The sequence below is a fragment of the Neolamprologus multifasciatus genome, chromosome 17, assembly GCF_963576455.1.
Source record: "Neolamprologus multifasciatus chromosome 17, fNeoMul1.2, whole genome shotgun sequence".
In the NCBI taxonomy this organism is placed as follows: Eukaryota; Metazoa; Chordata; class Actinopteri; order Cichliformes; family Cichlidae; genus Neolamprologus; species Neolamprologus multifasciatus.
Window position 1 is genome coordinate 6,950,407 of NC_140455.1, and position 24,078 is coordinate 6,974,484.

The 24,078-nt window shown below is 40.2% G+C and overlaps 1 protein-coding gene across 2 annotated transcripts; it reads left to right on the forward strand.

Moving 5' to 3' along the window:
- The first annotated feature begins 2 nt into the window (after positions 1-2).
- tie1 (tyrosine kinase with immunoglobulin-like and EGF-like domains 1) lies at positions 3-22,449 on the forward strand. 2 transcript variants are annotated; one of them, XM_085138862.1, is made up of 24 exons: positions 3-544; positions 1,432-1,728; positions 1,888-1,995; positions 2,092-2,247; positions 2,823-2,954; positions 4,799-4,939; positions 5,074-5,202; positions 5,654-5,799; positions 8,914-9,058; positions 9,140-9,304; positions 9,849-9,989; positions 13,072-13,374; positions 13,805-14,095; positions 14,411-14,610; positions 14,693-14,839; positions 14,926-14,989; positions 15,172-15,282; positions 17,651-17,841; positions 18,076-18,189; positions 18,885-18,955; positions 19,942-19,982; positions 20,935-21,031; positions 21,133-21,232; positions 21,417-22,449. In XM_085138862.1, the coding sequence occupies exons 1-24, from the start codon at positions 481-483 to the stop codon at positions 21,486-21,488; spliced, it is 3,426 nt and encodes a 1,141-aa protein (XP_084994988.1). In that variant the 5' UTR covers positions 3-480; the 3' UTR covers positions 21,489-22,449. The 2 variants fall into 2 exon arrangements, with proteins under 2 accessions (XP_084994988.1, XP_084994989.1); XM_085138863.1 differs by lacking the exon at positions 13,072-13,374 and having other exon boundaries at positions 5-544.
- The last annotated feature ends 1,629 nt before the right edge of the window (positions 22,450-24,078 follow it).

The window sequence follows — 24,078 nt, forward strand, 5'->3', positions numbered from 1 at the left end:
TGTTGTTGTTGATGAAACCTAAAAAAGTTTCATCCTAAATCCATCGTGCACAGAAAAGCTGTTCTACTTCTAAAACATGATGTTCAGTGTATGCAAAAGCAATTAGACGAGTGCTTAACGTTCAGCATTGTATTGGAACAAAAAGTGACAAAGTTTGAAGTCATACATACACTAATCGTGGATCAGGGAGGTCTGGAGCGCCAGCAGCCCTCCGCTGTCTGGTGACGCTCTTCCTTCCTTTCCCACCCAGAGAAAGCTGAGCTTCACCAAAAGTTACACTCTCTGCTTAGAGTGACAGTAGACTGAACTCCTAAAACCAGCTGGTTAACGACGAGATTTTACAAACCGAACGGGAGAATCGGAGGCTTCGACGAGTTATGCGTAAAAAAGCGCACCGTCGTGACGCAGCGTCACCGTTTTGGATGCAGAGCTCACCCTGAAAAGAATCACACGCCGGCAGTTGATTTCCAGCTTTTTCCAATGAGGATTACAAATACCAAGATGATTCTGTGGGTGTTTGCGTTGTGCTTCATTACTTTATCAGGTAAGAGTGAAACTATTTCAAAACCTGTCTGAGTAGCTTACAGATGGAGCAACATTTTCGAGAAATCTTATATTAACGGGGGGGAGTGGGGGGGGGAGTACTAACGTCCAAGTTGTACAGAGATAACGCAACCTTCATCCACTTATAGTTTTTAAGCTAATTTTTTTTCGATTGTCTGAGAGCGATTGTCAGCACAGCGCGTAGATCTATGTACCCTCAGGGAATAAGGAGCTCATCCATGTTTCCTTCCATTGTTCTGTGGATTTGGGGCTCACATACCAGGGAGAAGGAATGCTGGGCAAACTCATGTTATTGGATTTGGCACTTTTGTTAATGAATCACTCCAAGAGGCGTTTATGTAATGAACCCAAACCCCAATCGATATTTTCGTTAATCTTCGTTGATCTTCCCCATTTTAACGCAATATGATAATAAGGCGTTATTAACAGAAAAAAAGAGTTACAATTTTTCCCTTGGATTCAATATTTATTCCATGTGTCTGATAGACGAGTTTTATGAAATTTATGAAACTAAGTTGACACAATCATCTTTAATTTAATGCAGAACTTCAAATCAAAACTGGAATGAAACAGTAGTTCCACACTGCTAACGACTGAGCACTTTAACAGCTCCAAGATGATAATTTAGTAATGTGTACATTTTTAGGGAAAAGCAATACAAATTGACAAAAATATGTTAAGATGTAGTGTATGTATTTTCTGTCACTGTGTGAATCACTTAACAGTTGATTAAAAATTATGGGTCTCCCCCCCTGAAAAGACAACTCTCCATCTCTCTGAATAATTAAATAAGGTTTGTTACACGTGATTAAAAAAAATTCACACTGCTGCCTTACATCAGAGAATGACTAATGCTCTGTTTTACAGATGCTGTGATCGACCTGACCATGTTCTCTGCAGCCATGATCAGAACACCCGAGAACTTCTCCATCTCTTGTATCAATGGAGAGCGCAACTCTGCCCAGGCTAAGTTGGACATTAAGAAGGACAACAAAATCCTCATGTTCTCCAGTGTCCCACAATATAAAATGCACAAGTCCGGAAATAAAATGGTTGTGGCCAGAGACTTCAGTCGCCTAGAAAACATTGGCATCTTCTACTGTGAATCTTCTCAGGATGTTCCCCCAGTTGAAAAGATCACAATGATTAACAACCTTGACAACGGTGTGTTTGCACTTCAAAAAACAAGACTTTCTTCAGAGAGATTAATTTTATTGCTTAAATCCATTATGCATGAAATACATGTTTAAATGCAACTACTTTCAAGGGTGTGCCATTAAAAAAACAAACAAACAATAACAGATTCTTTGTTCCTTACAACAGACTTCGTTCCAAATTCCCTCACACTAATGGCTAATGTAGGTGAGACAGTTCACCTCACTATGCACTTGCTCAACGCCCAAAGGAGAGATGTGACCTGGAAGTACAACGGTGAGTCAACGTATGCAACTCGGTACAGAGGAAGGACATTTTTGTGCAAACGCAGGCTCAAACAATGACATTAATGTTGTCGCTTGTTTCTTGCAGGAAACTACTATTATATGACACACTGGATTGACATGTTCAATGAAACTGTTGAGCTAACGGTGGAGAATGTAAAGCCTGACAATCAAGGTATCTACAGTGCCAGCTACGTTGGAGACACCCCTCTCAACGGTGCCTGGATGAGGCTCATTGTCAGAGGTTTGTTGGGTCTCACACACACAATCAATTGGTGTCAGATTAAATCAAGGGTTTTGTAGCATTTTTTGGCTCAGATGTGCAGCTGAACTCACAAAGGATTACACAAGACATGCTAAGGTTGACTCAGTGCACGTTCTGCTAGACTGATTGAGATGCACAAGATTCCCCAGCTCAAAATCTTTCTATTTAAATGGAAGCTTGTGGAAAGTTACTGTTAAATACTAGCTTACCCTAAACTGTGAATTCACTATAGGCTACATCTGCACATTTTATTTGGCAAGGCATGTGCAGCACATATGTTTGTGTCATTTCCTTTATCTCAGTACCCCAAAGAAAAATTACAGCATTAACACTATCTCCACCCTCCACCTGCAGCCGGCTTTTTCTTTTTTGTCTCCACCAGATGCACATTTTGCTGTCATTTAGCATGCATTCTGTACTGTGTATCCTTTTTTTCATTTAAATAGGTCACATATGCTTAAAAAACACACAAAAGGCGAAATACACATAAATGCTATCGAAGGTGTTTGAAGTCTCTGTGCTGTTCTAAGTAAAGAATCTGTGTTTCTTTGCAGGGTGCCCGAGTCAGAAGTGGGGTCCTAACTGTATCAGAGATTGTCAAGAGTGTCTTAATGGTGGCGTGTGTCATGAAGTGAACGGAGACTGTATCTGCCCTCCAGGATTTATGGGAACACGCTGTGAGACAGGTTTGTACTCTACTCAGGCAAACATCTGCATCTGCAGTATTGTATAGGAGAACTTTCTGTTTGTGAATGAGATCAATAAAAAGGGAGATAGAGGAGGATAATACAAAAAGGGTGTGCAAGGTGAAAAAGCAGTGTTAATAAGTCACATGAATTATGTTGACTCACTTACACATTTGGAATAAATATGCACAATCAGAGTCAAAGCCTCGCAGTCTGACTCCTTAACATAAACAGTACCAAAAAGAGACAGACAGACTTTAAAGGGAGACGCCAGTGTGGAGCCTAAGGTTGAAAAATGAATCAGCAAAAACACTGGCTGATCGAGTGAGGCTGAGGAACGTGCTCCGTCTAAAGCATTAATATAGCCTTGCGCAGAAAGGCTATATTAATGAGTAAATTATTCCTTGTAGGATCAAAGCGATGTCACTTTGACTTCTTAGAGAAAAGATGCAAGTTTTTGAGTCGAAATTTCTTGTACGCAGTCTTAGATTTATTACCTGAGTTGAAAGTTAAGCAGCCATTAGAGTGATGGATGTTTTAATGGTGTTTGTATCACTAATCAGCCTCTGTGCAAATGACACTGGTTGACAAAAGATTGTGTATTCTGGAAAGCACCCTGGGTCACGTACTCTCAAATGCACAAATAGCCATAGACTCCATTGCTGTCATTATCTGTATGCGGTAGCTATTTTGCGCTACATGTTTTTCTGTATGCACTTTATTGTTAGGGTTATTATATTTAAAAGCACATCTAGCAAGAGACACATTAGTTTGCTGAAACTATGTAGCATTAGTTCGTACTACTTGTCTCTATATGAACAAGTATTTTCTTTTCTCAATATACTAGGGTTTGTTTTTTTTAAAGAATTTTTATGCATAAATGAAATAGATTAGCTTTTAACTAAACATCTGATTTCACATATCAACCAATCAGAAAAAAATAACTCACTAAATGCTATATTGTAAACACACACTAAAATGAGTTCACTCATTAACCACTGGTAGAAAACTAGTAGATCATCGAAATATAAACATGTATTTTTTTACATTTGGAAGAAAAAGGTATTTGTGGGTTAAGCAGAAGGGTTGAGTACGTGAGTTGCGTCCATGAAAAATCCTCTTCCTCATGCTGTGGGATGTCATCCCATTCTTCAACCAGTATTATCTCCAAGTCCCGGTGTGGCTGTGCTCGTCACTCTGGCACGAACAGCGTGCCAAAGCTGATCTCTCAGCTGTTCAATTGAGATCAGGACTGCAGGCAGGTAGCTCCATCCTCTCAACTCACAAGTTCTAGAGTCGCTTATAAAACCCACTCTGAACGGGTGAGCGCTGTCCTCTTGAAGGACAGAGTTTGGTCTGTCCTTCAAGATGGGATGGTCTTCTCTGGCATTGGCAGAGAGGAGTTTTTACAGGGGAGCAGCTCACATACTCAACTCTGCTGCTCAACTCATAAATGCATTTCCTCATAAACGTAGCTCCATTTAAGGTCAAATGAACAGGCTTTTCAACATAATTGAACAAACATAAATTTCCTAACTTGATCATGATCATTTTTAATTTCTATTTGATGAAGTTCACCCAGCATTGTCATGTGTGTTAAGCTCCCTTATAGTTATAGATAGAAAACTACACATGAGGTACACTGAATTTAAATCTGTCACTAGAGATACCTGAAGACAGAATATTCTACAAATTCTGAAGTCCTTGGCAGTACAGTAAAACATTTAATGCAACTGTGAAACCAAGAAAAAAAGAGTTTCAGAGTTTTAAGGCATGATACCGCAAAACATGAGGAATTTAAACAAACAGATTTGTAATTTTTTTCTTTCTCTGATGACTTGCAGCCTGCAGAGAAGGAATGTTTGGTCAAAACTGCCAGGAGACATGTGGTTCCAAGTTGAACTGCAGGGGGCTTCGATTCTGCCTACCAGACCCCTATGGTTGTTCCTGCGCCAGCGGCTGGTTTGGGAGCCACTGTGAGAATGGTATGATACATAATTTAAATAAGATCATCTGTTTTCTTTTTTTTTTTAATGTCATTTTCTTTTAATGGAGTTTCAATAATGACCTTATCGAGTCTCACACTATGAAGTTTTGTTTTCTTCTATTCTGTTGTCAGCCTGCCATAATGGCATGTATGGGCCAGACTGCAAGTTTAGCTGCAAATGCCAGAACGGAGGCGTCTGCAGCCGTTTCAGTGGATGCCAGTGTCCCAGAGGGTGGAGAGGACAGCACTGTGATAGGTCTGGTAGGTATCTTAACAGCTACAGTGATATGCATGTTTTTTTCACTATTTCAATTTTATTTGCATTCTTCTCGAAATATTGTATATAGACCAATTATGCAACTTAATAAAACTGTTGCACACACCACACACAAACCATAATGAATGATTTAACTGAACAAGTTACTCTTGAATGTGCAACCTTTTTTAATGCTAAGGGTCACACAGCCTTTGTATTGGCACCTGAATTTGTCAAAAGTGTATTTTTCCTATTTCATCACACACAAAAAGTACAACCACTAGGGGATGTGATTTCAAAATTTGACCAATGGGTGTACTTATATAAATGTTTTTACAAGCAGAGTTGCTGCTTTTATGATCTCTTTCTTTACCGTGCTCATTAGTGAAGCATAATTTGTCTTTTTTTGCTGTTCCTTTCTTTTCCTGTCCCGTCTCTCTCTCTCTACATCTTTAGACTGGGCTCCTCAGATTTTGGACTTGGATAGGCATTTGGAGTTGAATCTCAACTCCAAAGCTATGATCCTTTGCTCAGCCACAGGGAACCCCCTGCCCAGTCACAACAGCATTGAGCTGCGAAAGTTGGACAGCACAGTACTTAAGGTAGGAAGACCAGCAGTTGCCAGCAGCACTCCAGCAAGGAAAACTCACAGTAAGCCTGAATACAAGAGTGTTAGTTCAGGCTGAATATCTTGGCAGACCTCCGTGTCGGCCCATATCAGCTAATGGTTCACCTGATATCCTTCTACACATTCATCTAAGTTACTATATGATATTTGCCAAATTCTTGCTTGAGCTGCTTAATGGCTCAGTCACATTAGGGTAAAAGCAGTACAGCAACCTCTGTAGACCAGGAAAATGTGTTTGCTTGTTGATTACAGGGATTTTTTTCCCCATTCAGCAGCTGATTACAAGTAGTTGCAGTAACTAAATAGTCATCCAGTTGGAGGAAGCATACCTCCAAACTATCATGGTTTGAATCAGAGTGACTGCGATCACTGTCGGACAGACTGTTGAACATTTGCAAATAACTGCTGCCTAATTAAGTAAACACAGACTGCATGCCAAGACTTTGCAAACCATTTTTGCCTGCAATAGGAGACTCAGCTCAACTAGTTGCTAAATATCGTGGCTATATTCCTAAATAAACTGTTCGCAGTTAAATCACTACAGCAACTACGTCACTGTTAGTGGATTCTGATTGGACGAAATGTAAGCAGTTAATGAGAATTTCTGTTTAATATTAATTTCTGATTAAGTGGATGGCAGCAGATTTGCAATAGATGATAACGTATTTGGGTTTTTTTTGCTAATTTGTCACAGTTATTTACTGTATAAAGAGCAACCCAAACCCATTTAGTCCCAAAGACTGACTGCAGACTGACTCTGTCTTATCGTGTCATTTTATCACCCCAAATTCACTTTGAAGATAGCAACTGACTGCAGGTGGTCACAGACCTCGATGCAAGGCTTGTGTTGTGGTTAATAACTTTCCTGTAGTGTGACTGTAGCATTAGCTTTCCCACATTTTTTGCACATCTGCAAGCTGCTTTGTAGTCCACCGCAACCTAGGCATCTCCATCTGATGTTACTAATGCCTGCTCTATTCTGAAAAAAGGCATTGAAGTCCCTCAAAAAGTGCCATTCTCCCAAATATGGACTATGCAAGTGGAAATAATCAGTTCTGATTATACTGAATAAGGAAAGATTTATTCATTTAGGACCAAAATTAACTAAAAATGTAGGTCTGGTTAGCCAGGCTAAGGTTAACTAGGGCCAGATAGCTTAAGTGATAGAAAGTGACATAGCTGGCCAGCTATATAAATGATCAGAAAATAGTTACTTAATTTCCTGTCGCCTACAAATGACTGTTTCAGATAAAAAATAAAATATCAAAAGCTATCATCTACACAACAAAAACATTACACAGTTTTACAGGAATAATTGAGCATATGTTTAAGTAAGCTGTAAGCTGTTAGCTAACTGAAACCCTGTTTCCACTCTTAATGCTACACAGTGATGTAGCTAACACAGCCATGAGAGTGACTGACCTTCTAGTGCAGGGGTCGGCAACCTGCGGCTCTTTAGTCCGTATAGTGCGGCTCCGCGTGACTTGGGAAAATAAATTAGTGTATTTTATTTATGTTAGTTCTTTTTTTAACTTGTAGTTCTAAATTGGAAGATTATTGTGATATTTAAATATAAAAATAAAATTATATTCTATTTTTTTTTTCATCGCTCAAAATAAGCCTCGCACTTGCGGAAGCCGGTGTACCCGCCGAAACGCCGTGCCTTTATCGAGACTTTCAACCCCAGGTAGGCCAATTATGGATCTTCGGATCCACATTATGTCAGCAGCTGTTCTCAACCGTGAACTATGTTAAAAACAAACACCGCTCACGCCTCACAGATGACAGCTTACAGTCCTGCATAAAGATGAAAGTGACTTCGTACAGCCCCGATTTGCAGACACTGTGCGCAGAGGTTTGCGACCATAAGTCCCATTGTAAACATACCACTGCAGACCCGACGATGTTTCCATGAACACGCTTTTTAGCATCTCTTTATTGACCACTTTTCACACATGGTTGCTATACGCATACAGCCGGCTGTAGCTTTTCAGACACATACTAACAACAGACGTTGTTGCACAGACGTTAAGACGGCGAGGCATGATTGCTGGTGCCGCTCAGGTGCGTCCGCCTCCCCTGCAGCGGCGCTGCAGACCACGCCCCGCCACACACATTAACCAGGTAAAATACATATTTAGGCAGAATTTTGCAAATATTTTTCTTCTTCTTCTTCTTCTTCTTCTTCTTCTTCTTCTTTTTTTAGCAGCATAGTGCTTTTTTCCCAAGGCTTTTTTAAAAGCCAGGTCAAGGCTCCAAAAGCCCAAAGGTGATATAAGGGTGGGGGATCACAGCAGTTTTTGTTTGCTACATGGATCATTTTAGTTCAGCTGGGTGTCTTTCCTTTTGTTATATTTCTTTAAGAGTTCAAAATGTGTTAATTACATAAATAAAATGTAATTTTCTCTGTAGCACTTCATGTATTTCATAAGCAACACAACTTAGTTGTTCACATAAAGCGTAAAGGTAAAAAAAACAATATATACAGTGTTATCTGCATTTTAGATGTCAAAAGTATTTGTGTTCCCACTCCCACACTCCCAGTGTTTTCTTTTGCATGGAAACCGGGTCCAAATGGCTCTTTGGGTGTTAAAGGTTGCAGACCCCTGTTCTAGTGTAATCGAGCAAGAAAATTTATGAAGAGTCTTCAAACAAGTCCAACTGTTTCTTTAAATGTGTAAAGTCTCTCCCTAAAAAGTAAAGAAAGTGTAAAATAGAACAAATGAAAGAACTTTTATTTGGGGTTTAAACTTTGTTTTTATGTCAAGCCCGATGAATGCAAGCTCGAGTCATGTTCTGAGGAAGTCAGCAGCACAATGGCCCAACCAGATAAGGCTGTATCACTCCACAGTGCAGCAGTCACCATGTTTTGCCTTTAAGTGATATGTTCAGTTTCTGTGTTATTGTTTCTCCGCTGTTTCCTTGATAATAGACACACACTGTTTAAAAAAAAAGAAAAAGAAAATTTGACCACCAGAATTTTCTCAAAGTGGTGGAAAAAGTCAAAACGATCCCAGCAGATGGATCTAAAAAAAATATAAACTGCAGCATATTTCATTGCCTCCCTGTGTTACACATTTATTTGCAGGCCTCTCGTACTGTCATGGACTCAAACAGGAGCACTGCTGAATTTGATATCCCTAACCTGAGCGCTGAACAAGAAGGCTTGTGGGAGTGCAGGGTGTCCACTGATGGAGGCCAGGACTCGCGTGAATTCACCCTCACTGTTAAAGGTGTGTGATGTATGACATTTTAAAGCTCTGTACAGACAGCTGAATTTCAAAATAATAAAAAAAAATCCTGCTTCTTTTCAGTGCCCCCGATGCCCATTACTGCTCCCAAATTGCTGGAAAAGAGAAGCAAGCAGCTGCTGGTGATGCCAGTGTACACCTCTGTGGGAGATGGCCCCATCATCTCAATCAGAGTCCTCTATAAGCCTGTGGAGAATAAAAATGAAGACTTGTGGTCCTCCATCATAGGTATACGGGAAAAACATATCCATGTAGTCATGCAGTCAGTTTTTATCAGAAAGAAGAGCAATCACAGATAATTATTTTTTTACTTTTTCTTTTATTGCATTGCTGCAACAAAAACAAAGATTGCGTAAATCTCCATTATTTCAACACACTCTCAGTTCAGCCAAAGATATAATGTATTAGCTAAAGCAAGAAGCATGATTAGGGCAACAGATTGCACAAATTTAAAATAAAAACTGTTCTCAATGGAAAATCTAAAAAAGTTAAAAATATAACAAATTGTATTTGTTAAAAAAACCCACCCCAATCGGGTCTATAAACAAAAGAGATCTTCTCAAAGACTGGACATCGTGTTCCGTTAAGTTTGAGTTCACATCTGTTTTTCCCCATCTAAAGACAACACATGTTAAACATATGTGTTGAAGTTTATGTGTTTAATGTTATTTAAAACACTTCAGACACTCTGTGTTTCTGCTTAATAATCCTACTCTAAAAATGAATGAAAACTTTGGCTCACCAGCCTATCCTAAGTCAATTTTCCTTTCAGTTTATAGTGACAAAGAGCCTATCACGCTTATGAACCTGGAGCCCTCAACACGCTACTACGTCCGTGTCCAGCTGAGTCGTCCTGGGGAAGGAGGAGAGGGGGACCCGGGGCCGCAAGCCATAATGGAGACCGACTGTCCTGGTGAGACCTGCAGATAAATTTTACAGACCACACAAACTTTGGACATGTGTATATTTATCTGGGAAAAAATATAAATTTTCCTGACCACAGAACTTAAGCAAGCTCAATTATTTTAAGTCTGGCTAGTGTAATAGTGAAGTGTTTTTTCCCATGCCTGACTCAAGTTTAGAGCAAATATAGAAAAATGCAAGTGGAAGGATTTATGGTTGTTTCTTTTAAAAACAACAACAACAACAAAAAATGGAATACCATAGAAGGTATTAAAAAGTGTAATTTGTTATCGGCCTATTAGAAGTCATGACCCCGTTTAAAGCAGTAACAACCTGTATTCAAGAAGCAATAGCAGGTTTATTCCTAAGTGAAGGTTGGGCAGAGGGAGAGAGCATATTAGAAAGAGCAAGTGCAGAAAAAAGAACATGAAAAAGTGTTTTGAAGTGCAGTTAATCGTAGTTCTACTAAGCTTGAGTCTCTTACAATGTCTGAGGTCCGGGTGTGAAATGGATCTAAAATGATCTGTTGATGATAGTTTATGCCTTTCTCTTGCACAAACATAAACTATTGACATTAGTGTAAATTTTGGAAAAGCAACACTAAATAGATTCTCCTGGCTGGAAGTGAACTGAGGACGTTCCATTAATGTTTAAGTCAAAAACTGGAATGGAAAATGAAATAAATAAAACCGTGCATCAACAAATACTGGATTTATCTTAGCCATTTGTCCATTTTATTTTGAAATGTACTGCCATAAAGGGACTTGAAGTCTACCTTTTGGGGAAATATAGCATTCTGAGCTGGTTAATCACAGACAAAAGAACAGAGTAACGAGGTCCATATAACTGAGGGGCGGAAAGCAGACAAACACTATTTAAAGCTATTTAAAGCTAGCGCTGTTGTAAACTAACTGCTGCTCACCCCATTTCTGTGAAAACTCAAATTAACATCAAGAAAATCACCTAGCATCCATCAATTAGGATACATGGGTAACACTAAAATATGATCTGCAACTAAGGGCTTAATTCCCTTGTGATTGAATGGAATTTAAATTATTTTATTTGAAATTATAATGTAATTATGTTACTTACAAAGCAGGTGCACTAGAATTAGGGGGTTCAAATTCATTTGTAGTGAAAAAAATCCAACACAAAACAATATATCCCTGTCTAACTTGTAAGTATGGAGTATTTTAAAGGGCACGGGCCATATTATGGAGGGGGTTAATCTTGCCTTTTTACATCTTTATTTAATAGTCATTATATTGGTTGCATGATGATGTTTTATTATTCAATATTCCCTTTGACTTTACAAATATGATTGTGCATAAACTGCTCTCCTTTTTCAACTTTTCACTGTTGAAACATACATATACACACACACACACACACACACACACACATATATATATATATATATATATATATACACACACACACACACACACACACACACACAGCTTTGTTCTGCATGGCGCAGATAGATTCTGCATGGCCTACCACTCGGGTAGGTAGCCATTTTGGTTCAGGGTGCCTCTCACTCTGTACAACTCACCGACCCTGGACCATCACACTTCCTCCTCTAAGTTTGACAGTTGATGCCACACACTGTGGAACGCTCCTTTTGCCTACTTGATGGCACACCAAGATCCTGCGTGATGAACCGAAAATTTCAAATTTCATCCTTCCATCCATCTATTTGCTTCCGCATATCCTTTTCAGGGTTGCGGGGGGCCTGGACCCTATCCCAGCTGTCTTAGGGCGAAGGGCAGGGTACACCCTGGACAGGTTGCCAATCTGTCGCAGGGCTAACACATAGACAGAGACAACCAATCGCACTCACATTCACTCCCACATTCACACCTATGGGCAATTTAGTGTTTCTAATTAACCTAACCCCACTAACTGCATGTCTTTGGACTGTGGGAGGAAGCTGGAGCACCTGGAGAGAACCCACGCATACATGGGGAGAACATGCAAACTCTCTGCTGTGAGGCAACAGTGCTAGCCACCATGCTGCCCAAATTTTGATTTATTAGTCCATAATACCTTCTTCCAGTCTTCAATAGTCCAATGGCGGTGCTTCGTGGACCAGACAAGCCTCTTTGTCTTATTCTCATGTCTTAGCAATGGTTTGCTACTCGTCCTGTCAAACCTGCAGCCTGAAATCTTCTCTTCACAGTAAAACTGAGACTTGCTTACTACGACCAATATGAAGCTGTGTTTGAAGCTGTTGTCCTGTGAGCTGTCTATCACACAAACTTTTAACTCTCAGAAACTTGTCCTCTGATTCAATTGTGGCTTTGGGTCTGCCACACCTCTTCCTGTCAGAGTTTCTGCGTGCCTTTTGATGGTGAAGGAAACTGGACTCACTGACACCTTGACTTTCTTTGCAGTTTCTCTGTAAGAAAGACCTGCATTTTTAAGTGCTATGATGGTCTGTCTCTCTTCCATTGTTAATTTCCCTTTTCTCGCCGTTTTTGTTGCAACGCACTACTTTCTGCGGTACAATACTGTTCAACTGATTATCACGAGGGTATGGCACCACAGCGTGTTGCAGTGTTTATGCAGACAGGGGGTTGTAAGTAATCCAGGAAAGTTGGAACACCTGTAGGAATTAGTAGCACCAGCTTTCAGTGCTTAATCCACCACCATTGCTGCAGAACAGTTTTAAATTGGTTGCCCATTTTGTGCTCCCTGAAAAAGGCTTTTCTGTATAATTCTGAAATGTACATTATTTTTCAGTTTTGGGTATGCCTACCTTTTAAACAAAAAAAAAAACCTCTGGCATATTCATTGGACTTGAATGACTTGAATTGCAATAAATAAGTGGAAAAATTGGGGTGTTCCTAAACCAGTAGTGTGTATATTATATATATAAATTGAACAATAACTTATTACCTCCTTATTCTTGTGTACCTCACTCTAAGTATTTGGTGGTAAATATAATATAATCACAATTTAATTTCAAACACAATACATTTGAAGTCCATTTAATTACAGTGAAATGTTGCATATTATAAAGTGTTACCAAAAAGTGTACCAATAGATCGTAGTCCCCACAGCTCATCTTGTGTTCTCTGTTGCTGCAGAGCCCACAATTCAACCTGAGATTGACAGCAGCTCGGTGGAAGGCCGCAATGTTACTGTACGCTGGCGATTACCCGGCAGCAAAGCCATTAATGCTGGCAGAGCCACTGGCTTTTTAGTGCAGCTCTTCGGGCCGCCACGCTACAGTGAGAAACTCCAGGAGGTTGACACCCTGCTCAATGTGCTCTCCACCAAGTTCCACAACCTGGAGTATCAACAAGACTACACTGTGGTGGTGCGCCTCATCAACTGTGGCAGCCAGGGCCCGCCCTCCAAACGCTACCATTTCCACATCAACAGCCAGGGTAACTAAAACCTGCTGGTTAGAGAAAAAAAGCTGCAAAGAAGTCTTCTTTTAAGGAGTTTTAAAATGTAAAGCAGTTCATAATTCACTTCTCGCAGCTTGTGGCACAACATTAGGTGTATTGCAATATATTGCGCCCTATAGGTTTTAGCCTTGGTTTAAACACTCAGCTATATTTGGAGCTCGCCTTTTACTTAGCAACTCTCTCTCTGCCCAGAGGTTGTGTGTAAATTGAAGGGGGAAAAATAGCAGCTGATAGATGTAAAGCCATAATCTATGCATATGATTCTTTTAAATCCTTAATAGTCAAACGTTCCTCAAGTAACCAGTCTTGAAGTGTCTGGATTAGATTACCTGCTTGATTTCAGAATGTGTGGTAAGAAAATTTATTTTTGATTGATTGTAACAGCTCTAATGTTTCTGTATCTAAGGTCCATCATCCCCACTCAACATCAAGGCCGTGCCTCTGTCCATGTCAGCCATTCAGGTGAAGTGGCAGCCCCCTGACGACCCAAATGGAGGCATCATTAAATATATCATAGAGTACCAGCCAGTCGGCCAGGTGAGCCCCCACCCTTGGGTGGACACGGATGATGGGAACAAGACCACCAAAGATGTGACGGCACTCAATGGCAGCACAATCTACCAATTCAGAGTGAGGGCTTTCTCTAAAGTGCCAGGAGAGTGGAGCAACTATGTTCAGGCAAAGACACAGGGGGATGGTAAGCAGGAAGCTCCTCATAATGATCAAGTCACATAGAAGGTAAAATATACACGGCAACATGCAAAAGGTTCCAAATGAGACTGTGTTATATTCTTAAGTTTGATATTTTTGATAAATTCTGAGTCTCAAATATGGGACCTCATAATCTTATGTCCAACCTCTTCACTACTATATTTGGTTGGCTCCTCCAGTTGACCAGACCACCCACACATGGATTCCATGTTTCCAAAATTCCATATTTATCTCCCCTGTATTTAAATCTTCTGTTTCTCTCCTCTTCTTTTTTTCCACTCTGTCTTTTTCCCAATGCTAGAAAAAGCTGCTCCAACCTTTACCCCTACCACCCTGGATGTGATTGGCCAGCCCACTGGGGACAGTTATCAGCTGTTAATTGCAGTGGTGGGTTCAGTGACTGTCACCTGTGTGACTATACTGTTGGCACTGTTGGCTCTTTTCTTCATCAGGAAGACGCTGCTGAACCGTCGCCGCACGTTTACCTACCAATCTGGATCGGTGAGCATTCATTCTATTCCGGTCCACTTTGCAGCCACTGAGAGAAATTATTTTGCTGACTATACACTGTGTATATCTCCAGGGGGAGGAAACTATTCTGCAGTTTAACTCAGGAACTCTGACTCTGACACGAAGGCCAAAGCCCACGCCAGAGCCCCTCACCTATCCAATCCTTGAGTGGGAGAACATAAAGTTTGAAGATGTCATTGGAGAGGGAAACTTTGGCCAGGTGTTTAGATTTTCTGAACGTTGCAATGTTCCCTGTGGTTGCCATTCTCTTCGCAACACTTGAGCTAACTGTGGTTTCAATAACAGGTTATCAAAGCCATGATCAAGAAGGACGGCAACAAAATGAGCGCAGCCATCAAGATGCTGAAAGGTATCTGAGCCACACATTTATTATTAAACTGATACAGATATAGTGGTCAGACATAAAACCGCAGACATGTAGATGCAGCAACATTAAGACACCGTACGTCATTCTGATGTGTCATTTTCATTTCAAATACTGCTTTGCTTGCACTTTGCTTAACAATGCCCATCATGTTGTTCTTCCTGCAGAGTTTGCCTCAGAAAATGACCACAGAGACTTTGCAGGAGAGCTGGAGGTCCTGTGTAAACTAGGCCAGCATCCCAATATCATCAACTTAATAGGAGCCTGTGAAAATAGAGGTGAGTGAGCAACATCTAGTGGCTGTAATGAGGAATTGACGCACTATTGGCTGTTCGGGAACAGTAATTCACAGGTGAAACAAACTGCTGTTTCAGTGTCACAAGTATACGACTGCCTTACAGTTTAGTGACCAGGTTGTATAAACTGTATACTACAGAAATCTATACATCAACAATCTGATGTTTCCCTAAACAAATCCAGTTGAAACCCAACAACCATACAATATGACTTTCCTCAGCAGATGGTGTTTGGTCACTTCTCATGGAAGCAGATACACCATCTAGTTTGGTTGTTGGTGTGATTTCATCTGTAGAATATATACCAAACTGTGTGATAGATACATTGGTATGTGTCAGAAAACACACCTAGAATCGCTCTAAAGATTCAAATAGCCTAAAGAAGGTTTTCTTTAGAGAAATAGGTAAACAATATGGTGCTAATATACAGCATCTTTATATCTTTATCAAGATTTAAATGTAATCTTATACAAAAGCCTGTGTTCAACAAACTGTACCCTCAGCAGATTCCTTATTCAGCTCATTCCTTCTTAATATGCAGCGCTGTACTTGAACAGGTTAAATTCTTCTTACTTGAGATGCAAACAGATACGCCCGTCCCATCTGACTCTCTGTCATCTGCACCTGGAAAACCCCAGAATGTGTCCAAACGAAATAATCTTCGCCTGCCAGAAGCATTTGCGCTATCACATGTGTTTGATTTGTCCGCGCGCCTAACAACCAAACAGCTGTGGCATGCATTAATGTATTTGTACAAGGTTTCCTTCATGATCCCTACCTCGAAGTATCAGTTTACGCCAGTGTCTTCTAAATTGAATCATTTAATTACTTCTGTTTGATCAAAGACTGGAAGCACATGAGAAGCACCTCTGTGAGGACATTACAAACAAGTCGACCTTGAAAAAATAAACGCTCGCTTCGAAGTAGCGCTTAGCTCTGCAGACCTTATCTCTTCTTTGTTTACACCCTTGATTAACAATCATGAACACGCATGTGCACACACATGCTGCACACATACTTGAAAAGATTTAAAGAAAACCTCGAGTGTTTTCTTCATTTAATTTCATGGAAAGAGCAACAGAGGAAGGAGAGGGTGAGCACGAGGGAAAAGAGGTCAGGAGGGAGGAATGTTTCGAGGAAGTGGGGAGAGAGGAGAGCGAGCAAGTAAAAATTTTAACGTCAAAGAAGATTTCGATGAATGGTCATCAAGAAAAAGTGCTAATTGGCAGGAAGTATTGCTACTGTCTGTGTAACTGCACTTCCTTTGAAAGAAAAGTCGCTGGCTAGAAGAGGAAACACAAACTTGACTTTTTGTCAGTTTTGCATTTAATGTCTTTAAGGGAGAGATTATGGTGTCGTTTTCAGCTCTCACCCTATCTCGTCTTACCGAGATCTGGAACAAATTTGCTCTCCTCCTGTACTAGAAAAACAAGGTGTGTCCGGAAGGAATTCACCGCTGAGCTACTGAACACAAGAGAGGAGGGAATAAATTGAGACGATATTTGATATACTCTTAAAAGTAGAAGATAACGATTGAACGAAAAGGTCACGCCTCTTCACAGAGCTTTCATAGCACAGTCTCTCTCTCTCTATTCCAGCTATGTGCTAATACTAACATGACCTCACATTCTTACTGAGCTAGGTTATTCTTAAGGTGATGGAGGTTTTAAAACCTTAACCACTCATCACAAGTTTTACTTTGTCTTGTATTTCCTGTTTTATTCACTGAAACTATATCCCCTGTACAGAGCAGATGACCTGTCACCGTTCCATATTGAGAAACTCTTCTTTTGCAAGAAACATGGCATGTGCTTGATTAACAGAAGTTTTTGTAACTCCCAAGTAACATAATTGTATTATGTTCCAGTTCTTTGACCACTCTGCCCATAAACCCGTTATTCTTTCCTTTCACATATGGTACTTAGTAATTGTGTTGGCACTGTCCCTAGTCCTAGTGAAATCAACATGAAACTCTTCCAACAACTACAAATGCCTGTAGGAACTCTGGCTCTGGCTGGAAGCTGTAATCTATTAACAAAGCTTCAGCCATCTGGTTGAGTTCTGTGAGGATTTTACAAAAGGTCTGGTGTACCTCTGCTGTGTCAAAGACCAAAGAGTTGAAGGTCAAGCCCAGTGCAAGCTGTAGCTGGGTCTCTTTCCAGGCAAATCCAAGCGAGTCAGCCAAGGTCAAAGTCATAGTATGTCGTAAAAATAATACAATTTCATTAAAATGGTCTGTCTGAGCCAATAACAGTTTGCACAGATGGAAGGTAATATGTTTATTAGCAGGTGGCATGGCCTTTTCTTATTGACAGAGATATCAGTCCATCTGTCTCTCTGTCTGCTCCAGGTTATCTGTACATAGCCATAGAATACGCCCCCTATGGTAACCTCCTTGACTTCCTGAGGAAGAGTCGGGTGTTGGAGACGGACCCTGCCTTTGCCAAAGAGCACGGTACTGCTTCCACCCTCACCTCCCAGCAGCTGCTGCAGTTTGCTGTGGATGTTGCGAATGGGATGCATTACCTCAGTGACAAACAGGTAGGAGGAGGAAGGATGAGCAACTTTAGCTGCTGTTTTGTGCCTGTTGGTGATAGTGCTTTTTTTTTCTTAAAAAATGATCTTAGATCTGATCAAAGTCTCAGTTTTGCATGAAGTTCTGACCTAAAACTAGATTTTTTCAGATTCATTTACAGGTTCATTTTTAATTTTGCTTAAAATTGTTGTATCTTTATCTTTGTCTTTCCCTCCCCTCCTCTGCTCTCTTGGTCCTAGTTCATCCACAGGGATTTGGCAGCGAGAAATGTTCTTGTTGGGGACAATCTTGTGGCTAAGATAGCAGATTTCGGTCTGTCCCGTGGTGAGGAAGTCTATGTTAAGAAGACAATGGTGAGTGGTGGGGGTTATGTTTTGGTTTAGCCTTGCAGAAGGCACCGGTTGCTTGAGACAAAAACAAAGCAGTGTTAGATGTTGTCTCCCCCCGCCCCCCTTTCTTTCCTTTTATGAGGGTGGATTGCATGTGTTGTTCTCACTTTTCACATGCTGAAAACGGCAGAAGACAAAGGAGCTCTACAGCAAAACATTTATCAGCAGGCTGCTGCAGTCTGTGACTGCATAAAGCCATATCTTTGGGCTGTCAGCGTATCTGTAGATCTGTATTATCTCACATATGGTTAGCTAAAAAGATTATATCAAGCTGATCAAATGAAACAGTCCAAGAGGATAAGAGGTTGTTATTTTTTATATTTTCAGCTGTTAATGGTATAATACTGTTCAGACAGTCACTGATTTTCACAATAATAGAGCGCCTGCAGAGGGCAGTCATGTTTAGGTTTGTAAACTCCAACACGTGCAGTGTTTGTAGAGCAGATTACCATCTTACTGTAATGGGCCATAGACTTAATAATGTAATGTGGCACCACTTTATAATACAGTTTAAACCCTATTTTTCTTATTATCATTTCATGCATTCATCTTTTCTATTTAATACTCAAACATAAATGATGTCAGAACAAGATTAAAACATGCCATAACACACCAAAGCCGCAAGATTTGACATGAATCTGTTGTTGCTTCACTTTCAGGGGAGACTGCCGGTACGCTGGATGGCCATTGAGTCCCTGAACTACAGTGTTTATACAACAAAGAGTGATGTGTAAGTCTTTTACATTTTTTTTACTAATATGCTGGGATATATTATTCCTCAGAAATGAGAACTATTGGTAAAATGGTTCACAAACACTTCCTGAAAAACATGGTTTCCGTATTATAATACATAGGTCTTTATCATCATAAGTCCTCCCTCTATTTCTTATTTAATATCTTCAGAAACCTTATTTGCTACTACTCCTAGTAAAGTTTTGATTAGACATGCCACAAAGTGCCTCACCACAGAAAACAACAAATCATCCATCTGTCACTGGTGGAGTGATAATAGTGTGCTGCACAACTGATAAGCACAATCAGGAAGCCCTGGGTACAACTTAGCAGACAGACAGACAGACACGTTGGCATGTCAACTGGAACCTATTTATACACAGCAGAGAGTGCCGCATGGCCAACGGAAAAGTGCGAATGCTGCTCAGAGGGCCAGAAAGTTGTAAACATTTGTAAGAGACACAATGTGAGACGTCGCGAAACGTGCTGCGGGGAAGAAATCGAACAAAACAAACGGACAGGCTGACGGCACAAACAACACTTGTCTGCTCATATGATCTACCACACTGTTCTGTGACATATGAAAGCCGTGGTATTTCTCTGAAGAGAAATTTGCTAATCAGATAGCAGGGAAGAGGGTGGTTTTCTGTCGGTTCCCCTTAAGTTTCTGCGTTCATTTTACAAACAATCTTCATTTTAACAATTAAAGAATCAAATATCCTCCTTTTATTCTGTTTAATGTTTGTGGTTGTGTTAAATACTTACATTTTGAGTAAGAGGTATCTATATTGCTTGTAAAAGCATGATAATCAGAATCTTTCAGAGTCTTTTGTCATCTACACTTTGCAAGGCACCAGATATAATCAACAAAGATATGATCGACAAAAAGAAACATGAAAATGTTTCCAAGAGCCAGTATCTAAATTGTTTAAGCTTTGTTACAGTTTTACTAAGCTTTGTGTCTTATCTTTATATCTTTAACAGATGGTCTTTTGGAGTTCTTCTCTGGGAAATTGTAAGCTTAGGTAAGCATACAGCCTCATATAGTGCAGAAACTACACCATTTACTTCTATATATTTAATACAGATGTCAGAGCCACATTGTGACAGGCTAACAAAAGTTGAATCCCCATAAACTATTTGTAATGAAGCATCTGCTCTTTCTAGGGTCTATGGGAAAGAAAAAATAAATGATCTGAATTAAAACCAAATGAAAAACAGGATGACTTACATTTGCATACATGTGTAAACACATATGTGCATGTAAATACACGTGACGACCAACCACACAGTCAACAATAAAGTTTGCAGTCATAATCAATTGTATTTATACTATCATTTTTATGCTTCCTCTTTGTTACTGTTTAAAAGGCAGTACAAAACCAGTACACGTCCCCTTACAGACCTGCGTCCAGTGGCGGTCCTAGCCTGTTTGGCGCCCTGAGCGAACACTCCCTCTGATTCTGATTGTTTCAGGATGACCTGCCATTATCCAATGACACATCTGCTTACATGTATCTTTTGCTCATTTCTCCTCCTCTTCTTTTCTCTTTTTTCTAAACTGAGCACCTGATGGCTTTGAACCTTTCTTGTCCATCTTCCATTGGTTTTAATTTTGCACTCCAGTATGAAAACCCATCCCTCAACCCGAGGATCACCACAACATAACCTAATAGACCTACACCTTAGTTCACAGATTCACTTTGTCTAGGGTGCATTTCTGAGATTTCACACAACCCAGGATTCAAATCATTAATACATAATGGGCTTGGATTTACAACATTATAAATGAAATGTGCTCTATTTGGAAGCAGCCGGCCCCCTCTCCCCTTTCGACGGGTTGTGTGTGAGACTTTAAATCATCAAAACTGTAAATTATACATTTTAAATTGTTATTGATCCCTTTACCCCCATTTTACACATGGTCCCACGTTGTCCTATTCAAGTTCTATGAAGTTCTGTGTGTATGTGCTTCAGGTGGCACACCGTACTGTGGGATGACATGTGCTGAGCTTTATGAAAAACTGCCACAAGGCTACAGAATGGAGAAGCCCAAAAACTGTGATGATGAGGTGTAAGTAATCTGTATCTTATAGCTAATGATTATCAAATTACACAGCCCATTATGGCACTGGGTTTTACCATATTTATCACTGTGTTAATGTTTGTCTCCAGTTATGAGCTAATGAGGCAGTGCTGGAGAGATCGGCCCTATGAGAGACCCCCCTTCTCCCAAATCTCTTTGCAGCTCAACAGGATGCAGGAGGCCAGGAAGGTAAGGCTTCATTTGCATTATGTTGGTAGAAAGGGAAGAATAGACAAAAACATCCTGTTGTTATTATTTGGGCATAAAAAACAGAACTAGAAATGTGGGCTAAAACAGGGTTTTTGTTGTTGTTGTAGTAAGACACTTCACTTGTATTCACTTTCTTAATCATGAGGTTTAATCTGTTTTTCAGGCTTATGTGAACATGGCTCTCTTTGAGAACTTCACCTATGCTGGGATTGATGCCACAGCCGAGGAGGCCTGACTACCAGCCCCCCCAGACCCTCGCAGGCCACGAAGCTCCAAGAGAAAATCACAAGGGAGGCTGCCACGTTACTGCCACCCCCCACCCACTAGGCGTCAAGACAGGAGGACTAGGCGCTCTACTTCAACCACCCAGCTATAGATGGAGGACTGTGAAAGGACACTGTCTGGAAGTACTACAGGTGTAAGGAGAAGAGGCATACTGCTGGGTCCTTGATGGATAGATGTGTCTGCTACTAACCTTGTGGGAACTATGAACCCCTGTCCCAAAAAAAGGAAAGAAGACACAAAGTCTTAGAGAAACATATACAGCATTCCATCTTTTCCTTTTCCAGCAGTTATAATGATGGAAGTTTTTCTCTGAGCACTGATATGGAGCTATGTGACTTGCTGAAACACCACAGGGTCTGTGGGGTGTCCGTGCTGGACTTTTCCCCTCCATTTCTCAAAATGGAGAACATCTTTTCACGGAGAGAAAATAAAAGAAAAAGACAGTGCTCTCAAATAAGACACGACAAGTTCTCAACGCCGCTCAAGTGTCAAGACAATCAATTGTGATGGAAAGATGTCCAATGTAGCACTTAAAAGTAGCTTTACTCTGTCATCTTTGTGCTTTTACTAATTGCCTATCACTGCCATATGGATGTAACTACGACTGTATATATCTTGCCTCATTTTTAAGAGATCAAACTCTCCTATTATAGGAATATAATCAGAGTTATAGACTGATTTAAAAACCATGATGGATTTCATGTGTTGCATGCAAATTTCCATCGCAAGAGAAATTATTTGGAAGCCTACAAGTAATACAGAGAAGTAACCTTTGTAGTATTTTTTAACATTATAAAAATGTAACACTGACGATAATCCACTCTGTGAGTATGTACAGTATCTGTTCATTAACTGGTTTCCTTAATAAAGGTTTTATGTGGTGACTGGATTCATCACCACAAGTAGTTTAATTCCTTTTGTCGTAGTGCAATTTTGTGCGACTGATCTTTTTTTTCAACTTCAGAAAGAGGTGATTATTTTGGTGTGCTGGCCCTTTTAATAGTTAAGATGATGGGAAGAGGCCAGGCTACTGGGGACCAAAGTGAACTCAGGAACACTGGCTGCCTGCACTGAGCTGATCTGTCACTGGGTTTCCTTTACACACCAACCACAAGCACAGAACTGTCAAACATCGTAAAAGCCTGCCAGCTTCCTGACTATGGCACATGTGTAACAAGGGAACAGCAGTGGCCATAGATTTATTTTTATACCATATTACTCAAAAATCTGACCTTTGAACTTAGGTTGTCTACAGCTACTTCTGTTATCCAATAGTTTGCCTGTGTTGAAAAAAAATTACATATTTACTTGTTAGCCAGCTGCAGGTTTCACCTTAAACTGGGTTTTTATAAAAAGGTAACTGAAAAAAAAACCACGGCAACAGACTTTGTAAAACCATGAGACCTCCCCTGACTTGTTGACAGGCATATTTTAGATATCTGGTCCATCTAAGCAGTTGTCAATAGAAACAAGCAAAGCTAAGCAGCACAGTTGGCTGTATTATAGTTATTATTTTTCAATTCAATTGAATTCAATTCAATTGTATTTACATAGCGCCAAATCACAACAACAGTCACCTCAAGGCGCTTTATATTCTAAGGTAGACCCTACAATAATACATACAGAGAAAAAACCCAGCAATCATATGACCTCCTATGAGCAAGCACTTTGGCGACAGTGGGAACGAAAAACTCCCTTTTAACAGGAAGAACCCTCTTACCAGTTGAAATCCAGGATTTAATCTTTAACGGGCAGACATTTTATCATTCTGGGTTGGCTTCTGTTCTGCTACATGATTATGAAGAGAAAAATCCACGTTTTTATGCCCAGTTTTGGTGGAGAGGAGTGTGGTATGAGTGCTAATGTTAGCTTAAAATGTTTGTAGCTACCCAGCCACTTTTTTGTACAGTATAAATGAGTGCCAATTAAAAACAAAAGTCTTCTCAGATGTTAGTTGTCTTTTTTTTACTGCTTGGATGGCTTACTCATTTCATTCACACAGTACACTAGCTACTATTGCTGTAGAAGTTTGGGTAAACAGGGTTCCCAATGCACCAGGTTTCAATAAACAAGAAGTGCACAATCTACAGAAATGGTGGCTAGCAACAGTGCACATGAGTCAGTTTGATGTCAACTTGTTGTATTGTGCCGTTCACGAAGCACTGTTCACACATAAAATGGCCCTCGACACATGCTACCTATTATAGTCCACTAAAGCAGTTTTAAAAGAAAAGTCTGAACATGACGTGCATTACCTAATGTTCAGTGGTTTTTGTGTTGGCTGCACTGATTATTACCTTAGCAGATCTTCATCGCTAGTCCCCTCCTGCCCTAGTGTATAGCGTGTGCATCCAAGGAGGAAGCTTCTTTGATTAGCACATATTAAAGCTTACCCCTTGTCTCTTTACTAAACAATCTTCACTTTATCCTGGTCCATAATGGTCAATGCTAACTCTGGAGAAAACTAGCCCATCTGGGGAAACACACAGGTAGGCCTGACAGAGATAGTGTTCGTAATTGCTGCAGCAATTCTTTCTTTC